Here is a 22,078-nt window from a genome sequence, read left to right as displayed (position 1 = left end):
AAGGAACTGACACGTGTTCCAACGGTCAGATTTCAAACTCACACGACAACTTTACTTGGGCTACAAGCAAAGCTGACTTGTCCGATTCTGGACAAGATTCGCTCTCATAGTCTTCACTCGAAGACATAGGTTTTGTTTAAGCATCACTTCAGTCATTCTGAATGGTTCTCTTGGACCCCACTTAACAGTACGGTGGTTCCTATGACTCAACAAGGAAGAGGAAAAAGAGCTACGAAAGATCTAAGTCTTCGAGCTCTACAGGCTTCATGCGATGTCTTTGAAGGAAATATGCCCTAGAGGCAATAATAAAGTTATTATTTATTTCCTTATATATCATGATAAAAGTTTATTATTCATGCTAGAATTGTATTAACCGGAAACGTAATACATGTGTGAATACATAGACAAACAGAGTGTCACTAGTATGCCTCTACTAGACTAGCTTGTTAATCAAAGATGGTTATCTTTCCTAACCATGGACAAAGAGTTGTCATTTGATTAACAGGATCACATCATTAAATGAATGATCTGATTGACATGACCCATTCCATTAGCTTAGCACCCGATCGTTTAGTATGTTGCTATTGCTTTCTTCATGACTTATACAAGTTCCTATGACTATGAGATTATGCAACTCCCGTTTGCCGGAGGAACACTTTGTGTGCTACCAAACGTCACAACGTAACTGGGTGATTATAAAGGTGCTCTACAAGTGTCTCCGCGAAGGTACTTGTTGGGTTGGCATATTTCGAGATTAGGATTTGTCACTCCGATTGTCGGAGAGGTATCTCTGGGCCCTCTCGGTAATGCACATCACTAAGCCTTGCAAGCATTGCAACTAATGAGTTAGTTGTGCAGGATGATGTATTACGGAACGAGTAAAGAGACTTGCCGGTAACGAGATTGAACTAGGTATTGAGATACCGACGATCGAATCTCGGGCAAGTAACATACCGATGACAAAGGGAACAACGTATGTTGTTATGCGGTCTGACCGATAAAGATCTTCGTAGAATATGTGTAGGAGCCAATATGAGCATCCAGGTTCCGCTATTGGTTATTGACCGGAGACGTGTCTCGGTCATGTCTACATTGTTCTCGAACCCGTAGGGTCCGCACGCTTAAGGTTTCGATGACAGTTATATTATGAGTTTATGAGTTTTGATGTACCGAAGTTAGTTCGGAGTCCCGGATGTGATCACGGACATGAACGAGGAGTCTCGAAATGGTCGAGACATAAAGATTGATATATTGGACGGCTATATTCGGACACCGAAAGTGTTCCGGGTGATTTCGGAGAAAACCGGAGAGCCGGAGGGTTACCGGAACCCGGGAGAAGTAATGGGCCATATGGGCCTTAGTGGAGAGAGAGAGGGGCAGCCAGAGGTGGGCCGCGCGCCTCCTCCCCCCTGGTCCGAATTGGACTAGGAGAGGGGGGCGGCGCCCCCCTTTCCCTCTCCCTCCCCACTTCTTTCCCCCTCCTAGTAGGAGTCCTACTCCTACTAGGAGGAGGACTCCTCCTTGGCGCGCCATAGAGGCCGGCCGGCCTCCTCCCCTTGCTCCTTTATATACGGGGGCAGGGGGCACCCCTTAGACACACAAGTTGATCCACGTGATCATATTCTTAGCCGTGTGCGGTGCCCCCTTCCACCATAGTCCTCGATAATATTGTAGCGGTGCTTAGGCGAAGCCCTGCGACGGTAGTGCATCAAGATCGTCACCACGCCGTCGTGCTGACGGAACTCTTCCCCGACACTTTGCTGGATCGGAGTCCGGGGATCGTCATCGAGCTGAACGTGTGCTAGAACTCGGAGGTGCCGTAGTTTCGGTGCTTGATCGGTCGGGCCGTGGAGACGTACGACTACATCAACCAAACGCTTCCGTTGTCGATCTACAAGGGTACGTAGATCACACTCTCCCCTCTCGTTGCATATGATTGTGCATCACAACATGATCTTGCGTGTGCGTAGGAATTTACTTTTGAAATTACTACGTTTACCCAACATAACAGATAGAGCGAATCCACAGAGCAATAGGATTCTATCTGTTGATCGTAATATAATGCTACGTATGTACAGACACAAGTGACTGATGTGGCACGATACGTCAAGCCACATACGGAATGCTGCCGCCTATATCTAGAGTCATAGTTATAGCCAAAGGATACTAATGGCCTTTGGTTGCGCGTGGTATTGAGAATGAGCAGACGATAGCAGCCATGGTCCAGCTGTGACACTGGAACAATAGGAGCAGATGGATTAACATGTTTAACTGGGAGCCCCGTGACCGGGAGGCATATCTCCCGCACTCAGTGCTTTTGGTCACATAGGTGGGGCTGTCGCGAGGCTGGGATGGCTCGTTAATTCAATTTTCTACCAACTTTAGTTGAACCGCAGTGTGGCTACGCCCGGTCCTTGCGAAGGTTAAAACAGCACCAACTTGACAAACTATCGTTGTGGTTTTGATGCGTAGGTAAGATTGGTTCTTGCTTAAGCCCGTAGCAGCCACGTAAAACTTGCAACAACAAAGTAGAGGACGTCTAACTTGTTTTTGCAGGGCATGTTGTGATGTGATATGGTCAAGACATGATGCTAAATTTTATTGTATGAGATGATCATGTTTTGTAACGAGTTATCGAACTGGCAGGAGCCATATGGTTGTCGCTTTATTGTATGCAATGCAATCGCCCTGTAATGCTTTACTTTATCACTAAGCGTAGCGATAGTCGTAGAAGCATAAGATTGGCGAGACGACAACGATGCTACGATGGAGATCAAGGTGTCGCGCCGGTGACGATGGTGATCATGAGTGCTGTCGGAGATGGAGATCACAAGCACAAGATGATGATGGCCATATCATATCACTTATATTGATTGCATGTGATGTTTATCTTTTATGCATCTTATCTTGCTTTGATTGACGGTAGCATTATAAGATGATCTCTCACTAAATTTCAAGATAAAAGTGTTCTCCCTGAGTATGCACCGTTGCCAAAGTTCGTCGTGCCCAGACACCACGTGATGATCGGGTGTGATAAGCTCTACGTCCATCTACAACGGGTGCAAGCCAGTTTTGCACACGCAGAATACTCAGGTTAAACTTGACGAGCCTAGCATATGCAGATATGGCCTCGGAACACTGAGACCGAAAGGTCGAGCGTGAATCATATAGTAGATATGATCAACATAGCGATGTTCACCATTGAAAACTACTCCATCTCACGTGATGATCGGTTATGGTTTAGTTGATATTGGATCACGTGATCACTTAGATGATTAGAGGGATGTCTATCTAAGTGGGAGTTCTTAAGTAATATGATTAATTGAACTCTAATTTATCATGAACTTAGTACCTGATAGTATTTTGCTTGTTCTATGTTTTGTAGATAGATGGCCCGTGCTGTTGTTCCGTTGAATTTTAATGCGTTCCTTGAGAAAGCAAAGTTGAAAGATGATGGTAGCAATTACACGGACTGGGTCCGTAACTTGAGGATTATCCTCATTGCTGCACAGAAGAATTACGTCCTGGAAGCACCGCTGGGTGCCAGGCCTGCTGCTGGAGCAACACCAGATGTTATGAACGTCTGGCAGAGCAAAGCTGATGACTACTCGATAGTTCAGTGTGCCATGCTTTACGGCTTAGAATCGGGACTTCAACGACGTTTTGAACGTCATGGAGCATATGAGATGTTCCAGGAGTTGAAGTTAATATTTCAAGCAAATGCCCGGATTGAGAGATATGAAGTCTCCAATAAGTTCTATAGCTGCAAGATGAGGAGAACAGTTCTGTCAGTGAGCATATACTCAAAATGTCTGGGTATAATAATCACTTGATTCAATTGGGAGTTAATCTTCCAGATGATTGCGTCATTGACAGAATTCTCCAATCACTGCCACCAAGCTACAAGAGCTTGTGATGAACTATAATATGCAAGGGATGAATAAGACTATTCGAGCTCTTCGCAATGCTGAAAGCTGCGGAGGTAGAAATCAAGAAGGAGCATCAAGTGTTGATGGTCAACAAGACCACTAGTTTCAAGAAAAAGGGCAAAGGGAAGAAGAAGGGGAACTTCAAGAAAAGCAAGCAAGTTGCTGCTCAGGAGAAGAAACCCAAGTCTGGACCTAAGCCTGAAACTGAGTGCTTCTACTGCAAGCAGACTGGTCACTGGAAGCGGAACTGCCCCAAGTATTTGGCGGATAAGAAGGATGGCAAGGTGAACAAAGGTATATGTGATATACATGTTATTGATGTGTACCTTACTAGAGCTCGCAGTAGCACCTGGGTATTTGATACTGGTTCTGTTGCTAATATTTGCAACTCGAAACAGGGACTACGGATTAAGCGAACACTGGCAAAGGACGAGGTGACGATGCGCGTGGGAAATGGTTCCAAAGTCGATGTGATCGCGGTCGGCACGCTACCTCTACATCTACCTTCGGGATTAGTATTAGACCTAAATAATTGTTATTTGGTGCCAGCGTTGAGCATGAACATTATATCTGGATCTTGTTTGTATGCGAGACGGTTATTCATTTAAATCAGAGAATAATGGTTGTTCTATTTATATGAGTAATATCTTTTATGGTCATGCACCCTTGAAGAGTGGTCTATTTTTATGAATCTCGATAGTAGTAACACACATATTCATAATGTTGATGCCAAAAGATGCAGAGTTGATAATGATAGTGCAACTTATTTGTGGCACTGCCGTTTAGGTCATATCGGTGTAAAGCGCATGAAGAAACTCCATACTGATGGACTTTTGGAACCACTTGATTATGAATCACTTGGTACTTGCGAACCGTGCCTCATGGGCAAGATGACTAAAACACCGTTCTCCGGATACAATGGAGAGAGCAACAGATTTGTTGGAAATCATACATACAGATGTATGTGGTCCGATGAATGTTGAGGCTCGTGGCGGATATCGTTATTTTCTCACCTTCACAGATGATTTAAGCAGATATGGGTATATCTACTTAATGAAGCATAAGTCTGAAACATTTGAAAAGTTTAAAGAATTTCAGAGTGAAATTGAAAATCATCGTAACAAGAAATAAAGTTTCTGCGATCTGATCGTGGAGGAGAATATTTGAGTTACGAGTTTGGTCTACATCTGAAACAATGCCGGATAGTTCGCAACTCATGCCACTGGAACACCTTCAGCGTAATGGTGGTGTCCGAACGTCGTAATCGTACTTTACTTGATATGGTGCGAATCTATGATTTCTCTTACAAATTTACCGCTATCATTTTGGGGTTATGCTTTAGAGACGGCGGCATTCACGTTAAATAGGGCACCATCAAAATCCGTTGAGACGACACCTTATGAATCTATGGTTTGGCAAGAAACCAAAGTTGTCGTTTCTTAAAGTTTGGGGCTGCGATGCTTATGTGAAAAAGCTTCAACCTGATAAGCTCAAACCCAAATCGGAGAAATGTGTCTTCATAGGATACCCAAAGGAGACTGTTGGGTACACCTTCTATCACAGATCCGAAGGCAAGACATTCGTTGCTAAAAATGGATCCTTTCTAGAGAAGGAGTTTCTCTCGAAAGAAGTGAGTGGGAGGGAAAGTAGAACTTGATGAGGTAACTGTACCTGCTCCCTTATTGGAAAGTAGTACATCACAGAAACCAGTTTCTGTGACACCTACACCAATTAGTGAGGAAGCTAATGATAGATGATCATGAAAACTTCAGATCAAGTTACTACCGAACCTCGTAGATCAACCAGAGTAAGATCCGCACCAGAGTGGTACGGTAATCCTATTCTGGAAGTCATGCAACTAGATCATGATGAACCTACGAACTATGAAGAAGCAATGGTGAGCCCAGATTCCGCAAAATGGCTAGAAGCCATGAAATCTGAGATGGGATCCATGTATGAGAACAAAGTGTGGACTTTGGTTGACTTGCCCGTTGATCGGCAAGCAATTGAGAATAAATGGATCTTCAAGAAGAAGACTGACACTGACGGTAATGTTACTGTCTACAAAGCTCGACTTGTTGCAAAAGGTTTTCGACAAGTTCAAGGGATTGACTACGATGAGACCTTCTCACCCGTAGCGATGCTTAAGTCTGTCCAAATCATGTTAGCAATTGCCGCATTTTATGATTATGAAATTTGGCAAATGGATGTCAAAACTGCATTCCTGAATGGATTTCTGGAAGAAGAGTTGTATATGATGCAACCAGAAGGTTTTGTCGATCCAAAGGGAGCTAACAAAGTGTGCAAGCTCCAACGATCCATTTATGGACTGGTGCAAGCCTCTCGGAGTTGGAATAAACGCTTTGATAGTGTGATCAAAACATTTGGTTTTATACAGACTTTTGGAGAAGCCTGTATTTACAAGAAAGTGAGTGGGAGCTCTGTAGCATTTCTGATATTATATGTGGATGACATATTACTGATTGGAAATGATATAGAATTTCTGGATAGCATAAAAGGATATTTGAATAAGAGTTTTTCATTGAAAGACCTCGGTGAAGCTGCTTACATATTGGGCATTAAGATCTATAGAAATAGATCGAGACGCTTAATTGGACTTTCACAAAGCACATACCTTGACAAGGTTTTGAAGAAGTTCAAAATGGATGAAGCAAAGAAAGGGTTCTTGTCTGTGTTACAAGGTGTGAAGTTGAGTAAGACTCAATGCCCGACCACTGCAGAAGATAGAGAGAAAATGAAAGATGTTCCCTATGCTTCAGCCATAGGCTCTATCATGTATGCAATGCTGTGTACCAGACCTGATGTGTGCCTTGCTATTAGTTTAGCAGGGAGGTACCAAAGTAATCCAGGAGTGGATCACTGGACAACGGTCAAGAACATCCTGAAATACCTGAAAAGGACGAAGGATATGTTTCTCGTTTATGGAGGTGACAAAGAGCTCGTCGTAAATGGTTACGTCGATGCAAGCTTTGACACTGATCCGGACGATTCTAAATCGCAAACCGGATATGTGTTTTTATTAAACGGTGGAGCTGTCAGTTGGTGCAGTTCTAAACAAAGCGTCGTGGCGGGATCTACATGTGAAGCGGAGTACATAGCTGCTTCGGAAGCAGCAAATGAAGGAGTCTGGATGAAGGAGTTCATATCCTATCTAGGTGTCATACCTAGTGCATCGGGTCCAATGAAAATCTTTTGTGACAATACTGGTGCAATTGCCTTGGCGAAGGAATCCAGATTTCACAAGAGAACCAAACACATAAAGAGACGCTTCAATTCCATTCGGGATTTAGTCCAAGTGGGAGACATAGAAATTTGCAAGATACATACGGATCTGAATGTTGCAGACCCGCTGACTAAGCCTCTTCCACGAGCAAAACATGATCAGCACCAAGGCTCCATGGGTGTTAGAATCATTACTATGTAATCTAGATTATTGACTCTAGTGCAAGTGGGAGACTGAAGGAAATATGCCCTAGAGGCAATAATAAAGTTATTATTTATTTCCTTATATCATGATAAATGTTTATTATTCATGCTAGAATTGTATCAACCGGAAACATGATACATGTGTGAATACATAGACAAACAGAGTGTCACTAGTATGCCTCTACTTGACTAGCTCGTTGATCAAAGATGGTTATGTTTCCTAGCCATAGACAAAGAGTTGTCATTTGATTAACGGGATCACATCATTAGGAGAATGATGTGATTGACTTGACCCATTTAGTTAGCTTAGCATTTGATCTTTAGTTTGTTGCTATTGCTTTCTTCATGACTTATACATGTTCCTATGACTATGAGATTATGCAACTCCCATTTACCGGAGGAACACTTTGTGTGCTACCAAACGTCACAACGTAACTGGGTGATTATAAAGGTGCTCTACAGGTGTCTCCAAAGGTATTTGTTGGGTTGGCGTATTTCGAGATTAGGATTTGTCACTCCGATTGTCGGAGAGGTATCTCTGGGCCCACTCGGTAATACACATCACTTAAGCCTTGCAAGCATTGCAACTAATGAGTTAGTTGCAGGATGATGTGTTATGGAACGAGTAAAGAGACTTGCCGATAACGAGATTGAACTAGGTATTGAGATACCGACAACCGAATCTCGGGCAAGTAACATACCGATGACAAAAGGAACAACGTATGTTGTTATGCGGTTTGACCGATAAAGATCTTCGTAGAATATGTAGGAGCCAATATGAGCATCCAGGTTCCGCTATTGGTTATTGACCGGAGACGTGTCTCGGTCATGTCTACATAGTTCTCGAACCCGTAGGGTCCGCACGCTTAAAGTTCGATGACGGTTATATTATGAGTTTATGGTTTTTGATGTACCGAAGGTAGTTAGGAGTCTCGGATGTGATCATGGACATGACAAGGAGTCTCGAAATGTTCGAGACGTAAAAATAGATATATTGGACGACTATATTTGGATACCGTAATGGTTCCGGGTGAGATCGGGATAATACCGGAGCACCGGGAGGTTATCGGAACCCCCCGGGAGGTATATGGGCCTTAGTGGAAAGGAGGGGAAAGGAGCAAGGGAGCCCCCCCAAGCCCAATCCGAATTGGGAGGGGGGCCGCCCCCCCTTTCCTTCCTCCCTCCTTCCTCTTCCTTCCCTCTCCCTCTCCAAATAGGAAAAGGAGGAGTCCTACTCCCGGTGGGAGTAGGACTCCCCCCCTTGGGCGCACCTCCTCCCCTTAGTCGGCCCTCTCCTCCCCTCTTTTATATACGGAGGAGAGGGGCACCCCATAGACACAACAATTGATCCCTTGGATCTTTTAGCCGCGTGCGGTGCCCCTCTCCACCATAGTCCACCTCGATAATATCATAGTGGTGCTTCGGCGAAGCCCTGCGACGGTAGAACATCAACATCGTCACCACACCATCGTGCTGACGGAACTCTCCCTCAATGCTCGGCTGGATCGGAGTTCGAGGGACATCATCGAGTTGAACGTGTGCAGAACTTGGAGGTGCCGTGCGTTCGGTACTTGATCGGTCAGATCATGAAGACGTACGACTACATCAACCGTGTTGTGCTAACGCTTTCGCTTTCGGTCTACGAGGGTACGTGGACACACTCTCCCCTCTTGTTTCTATGCATCACCATGATCTTGCGTGTGCGTAGGATTTTTTTTGAAAGTACTATGTTACCCAACATATAGTTATTAGCACAAAACAAGTAATGCTAGACAACCAAAAGTACTTAGCAAGCAAGTAAACAATAGTACTGAGTAGCAGAAATAACAACTTGCACCTAAGTAGGACGTTGTGTTAAGAGAATGCAAATGTGATGCGAGGATTATTTTTTCCATGGTTCGGATAGTCGGGACACAGTCACAGGCCAATGGTTCTAGGATCACAAGGATTTGGATTGTATCGCCCACTCACCACACCCAACCTATTATGTCATGACTTGCAGGGTAGATCTTCACCAGGTAGGTGATCTCCGATCCCGTAAAAACTCTCTAGTCCTTCGCACGTAGAACTTGACATGATCTTAAGTGTATCCTAACCGTCTAGGATGCCCACGTCATCCAAGAGTAACAAGAAAAGCAAAATCACTTGATAATTACTACGTTCCACCACAGTCTGTACATGCTAGGCTCGTCAATTTAACCTAAGTGTATGCGTGTGTAAATCTGTCTTACACCCGTTGTATGCGAACGTTAGAACCTATCACACCGATCAATCACGTGGTGCTTCGGAACAACGAACCTTAGCAACGGTGCATAGTTAGGGGGACATTTCTTGAAATTATTGCTAGGGATCATCTTATCTATTGCTACCGTATTCTAAGCAAATAATGATGTAAACATGACAAACATCACATGCAAATCATAAAGTGACATGATATGGCAATATCATCTTGCGCTTTCGATCTCCATCTTCGAGGCGCGACATGAACACATCGTCACCCGGCATGACACCATGGATCTCCATCATCGTGTCTTCATGAAGTTGCCTGCCAACTATTAGTTCTACTACTATGGCTAACGGTTAGCAATAAAGTAAAGTAATTACATGGCGTTTTCATTGACACGCGGGTCATAAATAAATTAAGACAACTCCTATGGCTCCTGCCGGTTGTCATACTCATCGACATGCAAGTCGTGATTCCTATTACAAGAACATGATCAATCTCATACATCACATATATCATTCATCACATCCTTTTGGCCATATCACATCACATAGCATACCCTGCAAAAACAAGTTAGACGTCCTCTAATTGTTGTTGCATGTTTTACGTGGCTGCTATGGGTTTCTAGCAAGAACGTTTCTTACCTACGCAAAACCACAACGGTGATATTCCAATTGCTATTTACCCTTCATATGGACCCTTTTTCATCGAATCCAATCCGACTAAAGTGGGAGAGACAGACACCCGCCAGCCACCTTATGCATCAAGTGCATGTCAGTCGGTGGAACCTGTCTCACGTAAGTGTACGTGTAAGGTCGGTCCGGGCCACTTCATCCCACAATGCCACCGAATCAAGATAACACTAGTAACGACAAGCAAATTGAACAAATCATCGCCCAGAACTACTTTGTGTTCTACTCGTGCATAGAATCTACGCATAGACCTAGCTCATGATGCCACTGCTGGGGATTGTAGCAGAAATTTAAAATTTTCTACACATCACCAAGATCAATCTATGGAGTACTCTAGCAACGAGGGGAAGGGGAGTGCATCTACATACCCTTTGTAGACCGCTAAGCGGAAGCGTTACTAGAACGCGGATGAGGTAGTCGTACTCGTAGCGATTCAGATCGCGGTCGATTCCGATCTAAGCGCCGAACAACAGTGCCTCCGTGTTCAACACACGTGCAGCCCGGTGATGTCTCCCATGCCTCGATCCAGCAAGGAGAGAGGGAGAGGTTGGGGAAGACTCCATCCAGCAGCAGCACGACGGCGTGGTGGTGGTGGAGGAGCGCGGTACTCCAGCAGGGCTTCGCCAAGCACTACGAGAGACGAGGAGGGAGAGAGGTAGGGCTGCGCCTTGGGAGAGAGAGACTCGTGTGTTGTGCAGACCCAAAACCTCCACTATATATAGGGGCAAGGGCAAGGGGAGGCGCCCTAGGGTTTCCCCTAGGGGGGCGGCGGCCAGGGCAGATGGGATCTCCCCCTTGGGTGACTTGGCCCCCAAGCCAGGAGGTGGGAACCCTAGATGGGGCACCCCAAACCCCTGGTCACGTGGGAATAGGTGAGGGGGTGCACAACCCCTTAGTGGGCTGGTTTTCCCCCTTCCCTTGGCCCATGAAGCCCCCCAACACTTGCCAGGGCTCCCGAAACACCTTTCGGTCATGCTGGTCATCACCCGGTACCTCCGGAACACTTCCGGACTCCAAAACCCTTCGTCCACTATATCAATCTTCACCTCCGGACCATTCTGAAACTCCTCGTGATGTCTGGGATCTCATCCGGGACTCTGAACAACATTCGGTAACTGCGTACATACTTCCCCTATAACCCTAGCGTCACCGAACCTTAAGTGTGTAGACCCTACGGGCCCGGGAATAATGCAGACATGACCGAGACATCTCTCTGGTCAATAACCAACAATGGGATCTGGATACCCATGTTGGCTCCCACATGTTCCACGATGATCTCATCGGATGAACCACGATGTCAAGGATTCAGTCAATCCCGTATACAATTCCCTTTGTCTACCGGTATAGTACTTGCCCGAGATTCAATCGTCGATATCTCGATACCTTGTTCAATCTCGTTACCAGTAAGTCTCTTTACTCGTTCCGTAACACATCATCCCATCATCAAATCCCTGGTCACATTGTGCACATTATGATGATGTCCTACCGAGTGGGCCCAAAGATACCTCTCCGTTTACACGGAGTGACAAATCCCAGTCTCGATTCGTGCCAACCCAACAGACACTTTCGGAGATACCCGTAGTGCACCTTTATAGCCACCCAGTTACGTTGTGACGTTTGGTACACCCAAAGCATTCCTACGGTATCCGGGAGTTGCACAATCTCATGGTCTAAGGAAATGATACTTGACATTAGAAAAGCTTTAGCAGACGAACTATACGATTCTTGTGTTGGACTTAGGGATTGGGTCTTGTCCATCACACTCATATTCCTCCTAATGATGTGATCCCGTTATCATGACATCCAATGTCCATGGTCAGGAAACCAATGACCATCTATTGATCAACCGAGCTAGTCAACTAGAGGCTTACTAGGGACATGTTGTGGTTTATTGTATCACACATGTATTACGGTTTCCGGTTAATACAATTATAGCATGAACAAATAGAAAATTATCATGAACAAGGGAAATACAATAATAACCATTTTATGTATTGCCTCTAGGGCATATTTCCAACAGGGAGGCGCTCCTGGAGCGGGCACTGGTCCTGACGAGGCTCTTGCCGCGACGCCATCCTCCTGAGGTCCTGCACGGTGCGGCTTCTTCTTCTTGGGGATGGCCTCCAGAGGGCCTTCATTTCTGCTGCCGGGGTCGTCGATTGCTGAGGCTTGAAAGGCGTGCTCGAGGGAGCACACCGCATCCCTTTCTTCACATGGGACCGTGATGATTCCTCCGCTTCCTGGCATCTTGAGAATGTTGTAGCTGTGATGAGTGACTGCCATGAACTTGGTCAGGGTTGGATACCCGAGGATGGCATTGTATGACAGGCGGATGTGCGCGACGTCGAAGTCGATGAGCTTGGTGCGGTAGTTCTTGCGCTCCCCGAAGGTGACAAGAGGACCTGCCCTATCAGTGTGGTGGAGCCGTCGGTCACTCTGGAGAAAGGCTTGGTGGGCTGGAGCTGTTCATAAGGCACTTGGAGGTTGTCCAACGTGTCGACGGACAGGACATTGAGCCCTGCGCCACCGTCGATGAGGGTCTTGGTGACCTGCACATTGCTGATGACTGGTGAACACAGCATAGGGAGGGCGCCAACGGTGGTTGCGCACTTGAGCTTATCCGCCGAGTTGAAAGTGATGGCGCATTGGGACCACCTGAGCGGGCGCGTGGCCTCGAGTTTGGGGAGCGCCGCGTTCACCTCGCGAGTGAACTGTTTGAAGGTGCGCTGAGAGGATGGGGCCTGGGCGTCGCCCAAGATGCAGGCGATCGCACGCGGCTCCTGGAAGCCCCCAGCCCCCTCGTCCTGGTGGTGGTCGTCGTTCCTTCTTGGTGGCGACAGCGGGGGAAGACCGGCGTTGCCCTGGGGGCGATCTTCACGTGGCGAGTCCCTCCAGGCGCCCTCGCGAGATTGGTCCTGCCAGCGGTCCTCACGAGGCCAGTCGTGCCACTCCTGACGCGCGCCACGGTCATCCCAACGTCCGCTTCCACATCCTCCTCCGCGACCGTAGCCCCAGTCGTTGCGCTCGGGGCGTCGACCGTAGCGTTCTTCCCGTATGGCTCTGAATTCTTGACAGTCGCTGGTGTTGTGGGTGTTCAGGTTGTGGAAGGCATAGAACGGTCGATCCTTCTTGGATGACTTAGGCTAATCTCTGCCCTGCTTGATGTCGGGCTCCGCTGCGAGCACAGCTGCCTCCTTGCGCTTCACGTCCTTGGCCTTGGCCTTCTTCTCCTCCGCACCCACGGCTGGCAGCTCAAGGAGGGAGAGGCGCCCCTCCTCAACTCTTGCGCACTTGGTCGCCAAATTGAACAGCTCCTGAGATGTGCAGAGCTCCTCATGGACGGCGAGCTCTTCCTTCATATTGACGTCACGAACGCCGTCGGAGAACGCGGAGATGATGGCCTCGTCCGTGACCTTGGGGATCTTGAGGCGGGTGTTGTTGAAGCGCTGGATGTACTTCTGGAGGGTCTTTCCTGGTTGCTGCCTAATGCGGAGTAGATCACCCACGACTGGTGGGCGGTCGCGAGTGCCCTGGAAGTTGGCGACGAAGCGGTCGCGCATCTCGTCCCAGGAGGAGATCGAGCCGTGCTGCAGGTTCAGGAGCCAGGAGCGAGCTCCATCCTTAAGAGCCATGGGAAACCAGTTTGCCATGACCTTTTCGTCGTCGTTGGCCGCTTCGATGCTCAGCTCATAGAGCTACACGAACTCCGCGGGGTTGGCGGTACCGTCGTAGCGAGGAGGCAGATCCGGCTTGAACTTGCCCGGCCAGGCGACGCTACGCAGCTCGGGGGTGAAGGCGCGACAGCCAGCCGTGGTTGCCGGGGCCCGCTTCGGAGGTGGAGCTTGGTCTTGACGAAGTCCGTGCTGCACCGTTGCGGGAGGTGCACGGTCTTGACGAGGTGGCGTGGGGAGCGCAGGTGCAGCTTCTCGCGGCCGCGGGATTTCTTGGTAGCTACTCTCTTCGCGCGCGGGCGCCGGGCGCGGCGGATCATGCCGCGGAGCGCGCGCCTTGGTGCCAAGGCGCCGTCTTGGGGCTGAGCTGGTGGAGGCACGCCATGAGCCCCGTCGCCCGCGGCTGGTTGAGGGGGAGGCAGAGAGTGGGACGGCGCCGGAGAGCCCCCTGCGGCGCGGACGAGCTCGACGACGCGGTCGAGCCACTCCTCGTAGAGGTCGTCAATGGGGCGGTAGCGCAGGAGCTCGTTCGCCGCGAGGAGCGCGGCCCGTGCCTCCATGGGAGTGCGGTGCGCGTGAGACGAAGAACCGGCAGGGGTCAGCGATGGAGTGGCGGTGCGGCCGTCCTGCACCGAAGGATGCAGCGAGGACGCCTGCTGCTCGTTCCCCGGGCCGGTGGCAGCGTTGGCGGCGGGAGACGGAGAACGGCGATGTGGCCCGCCGACGGGAGCCGTCTGAGCGAACGGGGCGGTGAGGGCAGCCGACGCTCAGCTCGAGCACGGCGAGCGTCCGCCATGGAGACGATGAAGCAATAGAGCGACGAACTGATGGAAGGAGAGCTACGGCGCACCCCTACTTGGCGCGCCAAATGTCAGATGTGGGGTTCTGGCAAACCCTTAAGGTTCGAACACTGGGGTGCGCGCGAAGTCTTTCCTTCCTACTGATCTACGTCCTAGCTCACTAAGATCTCGCGGACGAACTCGATGAACTCGCAACACAGAAAGACACGAGGTTTATACTGGTTCGGGCCACCGTTGTGGTGTAATACCCTACTCCAGTGTGGTGGTGGTAGATTGCCTCTAGGGCTGATGATGAACAATACAAGGGAAGAACAACCTCCTGAGGTTGAGGTGTTCTTGTGAGTAGGCTCTCGATCGGGTTGGATCAAGCTAAGATCAGATGCCTGAGGCTCTGTTTTCTCTCCTCGTCCTCCTCCTGCCTACTGTGGTGGCTAGCTCTACTTATATAGGCCCTGATCCTCTTCACAAATATCAAGCGGGAAGGGAGCCAACAACGGCGGACCAATTTGAAGGGGACAGCTAGTACAAGCTATCCTGATAAAAGTGGTCTTCGCCTGCGAAAAGCTCTGGTGGTGACGTCGTCTTGGGATCCACGATGACCTCCATCTTTTCGTCCTCCTGGTCTTGGTCTCGTTGCATTGATATAGCAACCTTTGCCTGATGCTTCGGTACTCTTCGCCTGCGCTGGCCTCCTTAACACCAAAGAGGAAACAATGACACTTCACGCGCTGACGCCCGCCTGGCACCCGCCTGGTATCGTGCGTCATGGCTCACGTCACGAGGGCCTTGTGAGGTTTGCCCCGCCTTGATATCTCCGCTACTCATGAGCCTGCCTGGCTAGGCTACTCCAGAGGTGGTCTTGCGTCGTTTGCCTCGCTAGGCTTGAATTCTCACGAGGGTCTTGGATGCCTTGTTGATGAAGATGGGTCATACGACCTGATGGCTTAGCCACGCTGTGGGCCGCGGGCAGGCAAGTCTGGGGACCCCCGTTCTTAGAACGCCGACACCGTTGAATACAATAAACTTAACAATCAACATATTCTAATTCTTGGCACTTTATTTTTATAATAGAGTGGTGATACTGGGGGTAATTATTTTTATTAAGAAGCTTCCATGACAAAATATTCACATTGTTTTCATGGGCATGAACAAAAGTTCAAGGTCGACCCCACTTTATCAATGATCACCGTTTCTCAATCAGTTCTCTTTTTAAAAAAAAAGTTTATTTTATTCCATTCTTCACTTTCTTTTTAGTTTATTCAATATAAGCGGATATTACAAAATATGATGGAGGATATGAAAACGAAGTCTAACTCTTTTCCTATGCATTGGCACTGCATACAAAAAACAAGTCATTCACAAAGAGCAAATGGCAATGCATGATAAAAGCAGTTTCTTGCAATTTTAGTTTCTGGAAGACATTGAGAGGGCACTTATTTCTTCCTCTATTATAATTACTGCAAGAAGCAGCAACAAACTTAATTGTATAGGTTTAATTAGCATCATCATGAGCACACACGCAAATTTCAAGCCATGAACATAGTATTTAATACACTAAAATTTCTCCCCTAAAATATAGTTAAGAGTTTTCAAAACAATCATAGGGCTTCCATAAGTGAGAGCAAAACAATTATTTATAATTCCATCATCCATAACAGTAGCATAATCATCTTCAAGTAATTCATCCATAGGCGCACATGACATTCATTCCAATGTTCATCGTAGTCCTCAAAAAAGAAATTTCATCCAATAAACTTTGTGTTTCATCACTATTATTAGCAGTAGTAAGTTCAAGAGAGTTATTATCATATTCATTTGGAGATATGCATGGGTAGCTAATCCATTCTCCCTCCTATGATGTCATTGCTCTTTAACATTCAAGAGAGGTACTTCCTTCATCAAAAGCATTAGTAGCAGCAGCAGAAACATCAGAAGTATCATTCACAAAGCTAGAGAGAAAGTCATCACGGAAATACATTTTTTTCGTTTTTTATATATAATCATAGGGTAATATTACTTGGTAGCAAAGCAAACAAGTGCAAACCAGAAAATTCAACCTAGCGCTATGCTCCCGGCAACGACTCCAAAAAAGAACTTGATAGTCTCCAAGTGCAGGGTGTTATTGTAGCACTTTCCAAGGAGGATTTGGAAGTATATGGGGTGTCTGAACCAAAGAGAGCTAAAGGTAGGTTTCCTAATCTCTCATGTCCCGTATGCCACTTACGCAACTATCTATGCACTTCACATCTAATATGCCTAGACTCTCTACAACTAGGATAGGACTGAGGTGTGGAAACTAATTAAGGTACTTAGCAAGAAGGATTTCCAAAGAGGTGACTATAGTACTTTACAAAATAAAAATAAAATGTTAGTGTCCGGCAATAAAAAATCACAAGGACAAAAGAGCTTTGAGTGCGTGGTGGTTGCGATGAATGTAGCAGGATTCAATGGGATTATGCGAACAAGTGTTCCTGGCAAATTGGCTAGTTTATGTATTCATGGTTGCTTATCTTGGGAATAATCCCTCAACAAGTGTTGTGTTCTAAGGAGGAGCCTAAGTCGGCATGTTGCTACGATGAGCCTACATACATTTTTAGTTGTTTTCTTAGCATGTATGCACAGCCACTCGTATACAAGACAAATAAAATGGCATAGAAACCAATATTCAACCAATCATTATACTATTTCATCAATGCCATGGAACAAATCACTACTCAAACAAAGACATAAAATATGCGATAAATCACGGGGAAATAATTCATGGCACAACACATCAATATTTACCATTTATGGATGGAGAAGCCCTTGTACTAAGAATGAAGATGATGATGGAGACGTTGGTGAAGTCATTGAAAATGATGACGGTTCCTCCGGCGGTGTTCTGGCGCCACTGGAAGGGAGGGGGTGAGAGCCCCCCTACTTCTCCTTCCTTGGCCTTCTCCCTAAGCGGGAGAAGGGTGAAACACTTCTTTTTTCGTTCAAACAAAAGAAGTGTGTTATGATATTCCAATCCGGGCACTCATGGAGGGTAGGATCCTCGTGTACGACTTCCAGCGAACAATGGCGACCCCCCCCCTCCCCCTCAGCGTTGAGGAAGGCCTCCTCCTCTGCTTGCTCCCTCATCCATCAGCCGATCCTTCTCCAAGAGCAGCACCCAGTCCGACCGCAGGGGAAGCGACATGGCAACAAGGAGGTAGAAAGTGGCTACAAGTAGCGGTGTTGAAAGTGGGGGTTGTGAGCTATTCGGTCACGGCGATGACCTTTTTATAGCCACCGGCGACGGGACGTTACGGGTGCCGAGAAAATATGGTGAGAGAGGCTACGGGCAGTTGCACGCGACGGTTGCAATTAATTGTCGCACTTCCGTTGACATGACAGTCTAGCCGTCAATGGCTTTAGGAGAGAGAGTGGAGATAAGCCGCGCGGGAGGCTGAGGAGGGAGATGGTACTTTCATGCCTCGTGAGCTGTTGGTGGATGAAGCGCTTTCCAAACTAACGCTCTCAACCTCCAAATACGAAGGCTCGGTGGGCTCAATATGAAGGCCATTTCATAAATTACAGCGATCAAGATGACAACTCTACCGAGTGCCATTTTAGCTCAAAATTGATACTTTGCGATTACTGTGGCCATTGGGTCGCTAAAGTTGTTCTAAGATGATATATACTCTCGTAGTCTCGTGGTACAGCTCTGAACATATGTATACCTGGTAGTCGCTGCATTAGTATGACAGTATGGTTGGTTGGTGCACAGGGCATGGCAACTCAGTAGTTCCTATATAAACCGCAGCAATGAATACTAGCTGCCGTACGTAACGGCGGTACAGCGAACGATCGTGCATCCAAGCCTTTCTCATCGCACAGACGGGGGTGTACGTGCACCACCACTGTTCTGTTTGATCAGCCGCAGTAACACGCGATGCGAAGCACGCACGTACTACTACTACAAGGAGCGATACGCGGCAGCAACACAACACCAGCAGGAGTACCACGATTGTACACACGGATCTGTCGCTGGCTGGCTGTCTGCACATTGATTGTTCCATCGGCACACCGCGCGCGAATTTATGAGCAGCATACTACATGATTTGCACCAGGAACATGATGCGGGATCCTTCTTCTTTAACTCGCGTATCATGCGTGCTGGTTGTGGTTGCCGGGACGTGCTGTCCGCCAGGATCCTCGTGTACGTTGCCACTAGCACGTCGTAGAGTACTGCTCCCGAGCATGGTGAATTGCTAATGATGATGGCCGTCGTGTTGGTAAATCGGCCTCGTGCTTGTGGCGGGTGGGCTACGGACGTGCGAATCCCATCCCGGGATCCCATCCTCTCAAATTATGAACCCCGTAATCCTGTTGGTGCGCAGGAAATGTTATATCTGTTCTCCGGTTCCCGTCTGGAGTAGTTGAGCGCTTGGCAACTTGGAGTAGTTTGACAACATTTGAAGCCAAGCGACGGGTTCGCATTGCACCCGCAGACTGACTGGCCTCGCGGCAAGGCTAAGTATGGCATCTTCAAAGAAGAGGGGGGGCAATGGGGGTCTTGGGTACTCGACACCGACAAGTTTACTCGTGCTTTACGACTTCGGTGGCTATGGTACGAATGGAAGGCGTCCAACAAGCTTTGGGTGAGTCTTGGTAACCCTTACACTGACGACGACTTTGAGTTTTTCTACGCCTCTACAACTATCACCGTTGGTGACAGCGCTAAGACGCCGTTCTGGAGCTCTCCTTGGCTTCTCGGGCGGAGGTCCAAGGATATTGCACTGTTAATATTCGAGGCCTCAAGGAGAAAAAATTGAAAGGTGCGGGAGGCTCTCAAAGAAAATGCTTGGATTCTCAAAATCAATCCAAACACCGTTGGCCACATTCGCGAATTCTTCACTCTTTGGATGCTTGTACATGACTTCCATCTTGATGGGCAAGCCGAAGATGATATCATTTGGAAGCATGCGGATGACCACCCCCCGTCCCCCCCTCCCCTCCCCCAAGGTTAAATTATTCGCTTGGTTAGCTTTACAAGACCGTATTTGGACCGCCGATCAGTTGAAAAGGCGCGGTTGGGCAAACTATGGCCTTTGCCAACTATGCAAGAGAGAATAAGAAACAGGGCCTCATCTCTTCTTCAAGTGTCGGCACATGCTTAGGCTGTGGAGATCTATCATCGAGGAGCTTGGGCTACCTCACGTCAACACCTCTGAGTGGCATCTTGATGAATCCGTCAAAGAGTGGTGGGACAAACGAACCGATAACCGATAACCGAAACCCAAACTGGCATGCCATGACCTCCCTCACCATGCTCATCACATGGACGGTTTGAAACGAGCGGAATGCTAGAGTGTTTCGTCAAAAAAAAAAAATTCTCCACCGCCTGTTCTCCTTAGATCTATTCTTGAAGAAGCAAAATTATGGGTTACTGTCGGCGCAAAGAAACTTGGGCTTATAATTTTGTGCTAGTAATTTTCATGCCGCTTGCGTGGGGTGTTTTGTAAAACTCTAAACTCTATTCTTTTCTTACCTAATAACCTAATAGACGAGGCAAATCTTACGCCTTCGTTTCGAAAAAAGGGAGCAAACACAGCACACACGCTGCTGACCAACTAGTGTCTGGCCGACTCGCTCACCCAACTAGCAGCAACATCAGAAGTCAAAAGTCAAAACCACCAAAGAAACAAGAACCAGAAACTGCGCTGTAAAAAAAAACAGAACCAGAAGCTGTAACAAAAAATAGTATCAATTCACCGTCTGCTTGCTGAAACAAAATCATTGATTGAATCAAATGCGATAGAATACATGACACCAGCACGGACGCAACGGCCAACGGCGGCCAACAAGGAGGCCGATCAAACCCAGACCCACATTTATGGTACCCACGGCGATCATCGCACCAGCAACGGCCGCGGACACGGCAGGAGCCGCCGTCGCTCCCGCCGGTCACGAGGACCCCGTCACGGCTGACGGCGGGCCCACCGGCGCCGCCATTTCCCGCGCCAGCGACTGTGGCAGCGTCGGATGGCGATGGTACCAGTGGCAGTAGCACTGCATCGGTTGACATCTCGAGACTGGGCGGTGGGGCCCAAGTGTCGGGCGCCCAGGTGGGGCCTTCCTCCAGCTCGCGCACCCAGTCTGGGCGCGGCCTGTCTGATGCCAATTCGGCAATCCTCCCCTTGGCGCTCGCCATGATCACCTCGTCCTCGATGTCGGCCGCCGGATGGCAGTCGGACGACGCGTCGGAGTCCGAGTCCGACGCCGCCCAGTCAAGAACCGCTCGCGGGGACGGGGACGGCGACGGCTCGCCGGCGTCGTGGGGGTCCGCGGAGAGGAACGGGTGGCGCAGCAGCTGCTCGCAGCTCCACCGCTCGCCAGCGTCGCGGCGGAGGCACTTGTCGAGGAAGTCGCTGCAGGAGTCGGAGAGGCACGCGGGGAGCTCCGGTCGCTTCACGCCGTAACCGATGTGGAGCAGCAGCTCGCCGACCTCGAGGGCGCCGCCCATCTCCGACCATGGCCGCTTCCCGGTGAGCAGCTCCACCGCCGTGCACCCGAGCGACCACACGTCGGACGCCGGCGTCGACGCGCCGCCGCGGGCCACCTCCGGCGCCATCCACGCCGGCGTGCCACGGGGCCCTCGCGGCGCCGGCTCTGAAACAAGCCTCGCCGCGCCGAAATCGGCGAGCTTGGAGCCGCCGTACCCGGCACCGTCGCCGCCGACGAGCACGTTCCGCCCCTTCACGTCCCCGTGCACGACCCCGGCGACGTCGTGGAGGTAGTGCAGGGCGGCGGCGACCCGCCGCAGGACGCACCGCGCCGCGCGCTCGCCAAGGCCGGCCGCGCCCCTCGCCGCCGCGCTCCCGCCCGAGACGAGCTCCATGTGCAGGTTCCTAGACGAAGCCGTGGCGTCGTCACCGAGGTACGCCACGACGTACGGCGAGGACAGCCGCCTCAAGATCCTTATCTCGGTCTCCAGGCACGCCATCGCGGCAGCCGGCGCGGCGCCCTTGGCGTGGACCGACTTGACCGCGAAGGCGCGGCCGGTGGCCCTGTGGACGGCCAAGTGCACGGTGCCGAACGCGCCCTTCCCGATGCATTTCCCGCGCGTCCACCCCTCCATTTTTATGCGCGCGCTGGAGACGACGAGTGGGCAGTGAAACAGAGTAGAGGAGCTCAGAGAGAAGCAGAGTGTGTGCGGAGGTGAGGAGTGAATAAAGGGAGATGGTGTGAGGAGTTGCAAGAAGAGGGCAAGCGTGAGGGTGGCGTATATATAGGTGTGGGGTTTCCGGCGCTGCATCGGGGTTTACTTTTGGCAGCGATTTGCTCCCGA

At 49.0% G+C, this 22,078-nt stretch overlaps 1 protein-coding gene across 1 annotated transcript; it reads right to left on the bottom strand.

Moving 5' to 3' along the window:
- Window positions 1–20,392: 20,392 nt before the first annotated feature.
- On the bottom strand, window positions 20,393–22,078 carry LOC125552074 (mitogen-activated protein kinase kinase kinase 18-like). Its single transcript, XM_048715539.1, has one exon. The coding sequence runs from the start codon at window positions 22,043–22,045 to the stop codon at window positions 20,408–20,410; it is 1,638 nt and encodes a 545-aa protein (XP_048571496.1). The 5' UTR covers window positions 22,046–22,078; the 3' UTR covers window positions 20,393–20,407.

Source organism: Triticum urartu, chromosome 4 (assembly GCF_003073215.2).
Source record: "Triticum urartu cultivar G1812 chromosome 4, Tu2.1, whole genome shotgun sequence".
NCBI classification, from domain to species: domain Eukaryota; kingdom Viridiplantae; phylum Streptophyta; class Magnoliopsida; order Poales; family Poaceae; genus Triticum; species Triticum urartu.
This window is presented reverse-complemented; position numbering and strand designations above follow the sequence as displayed.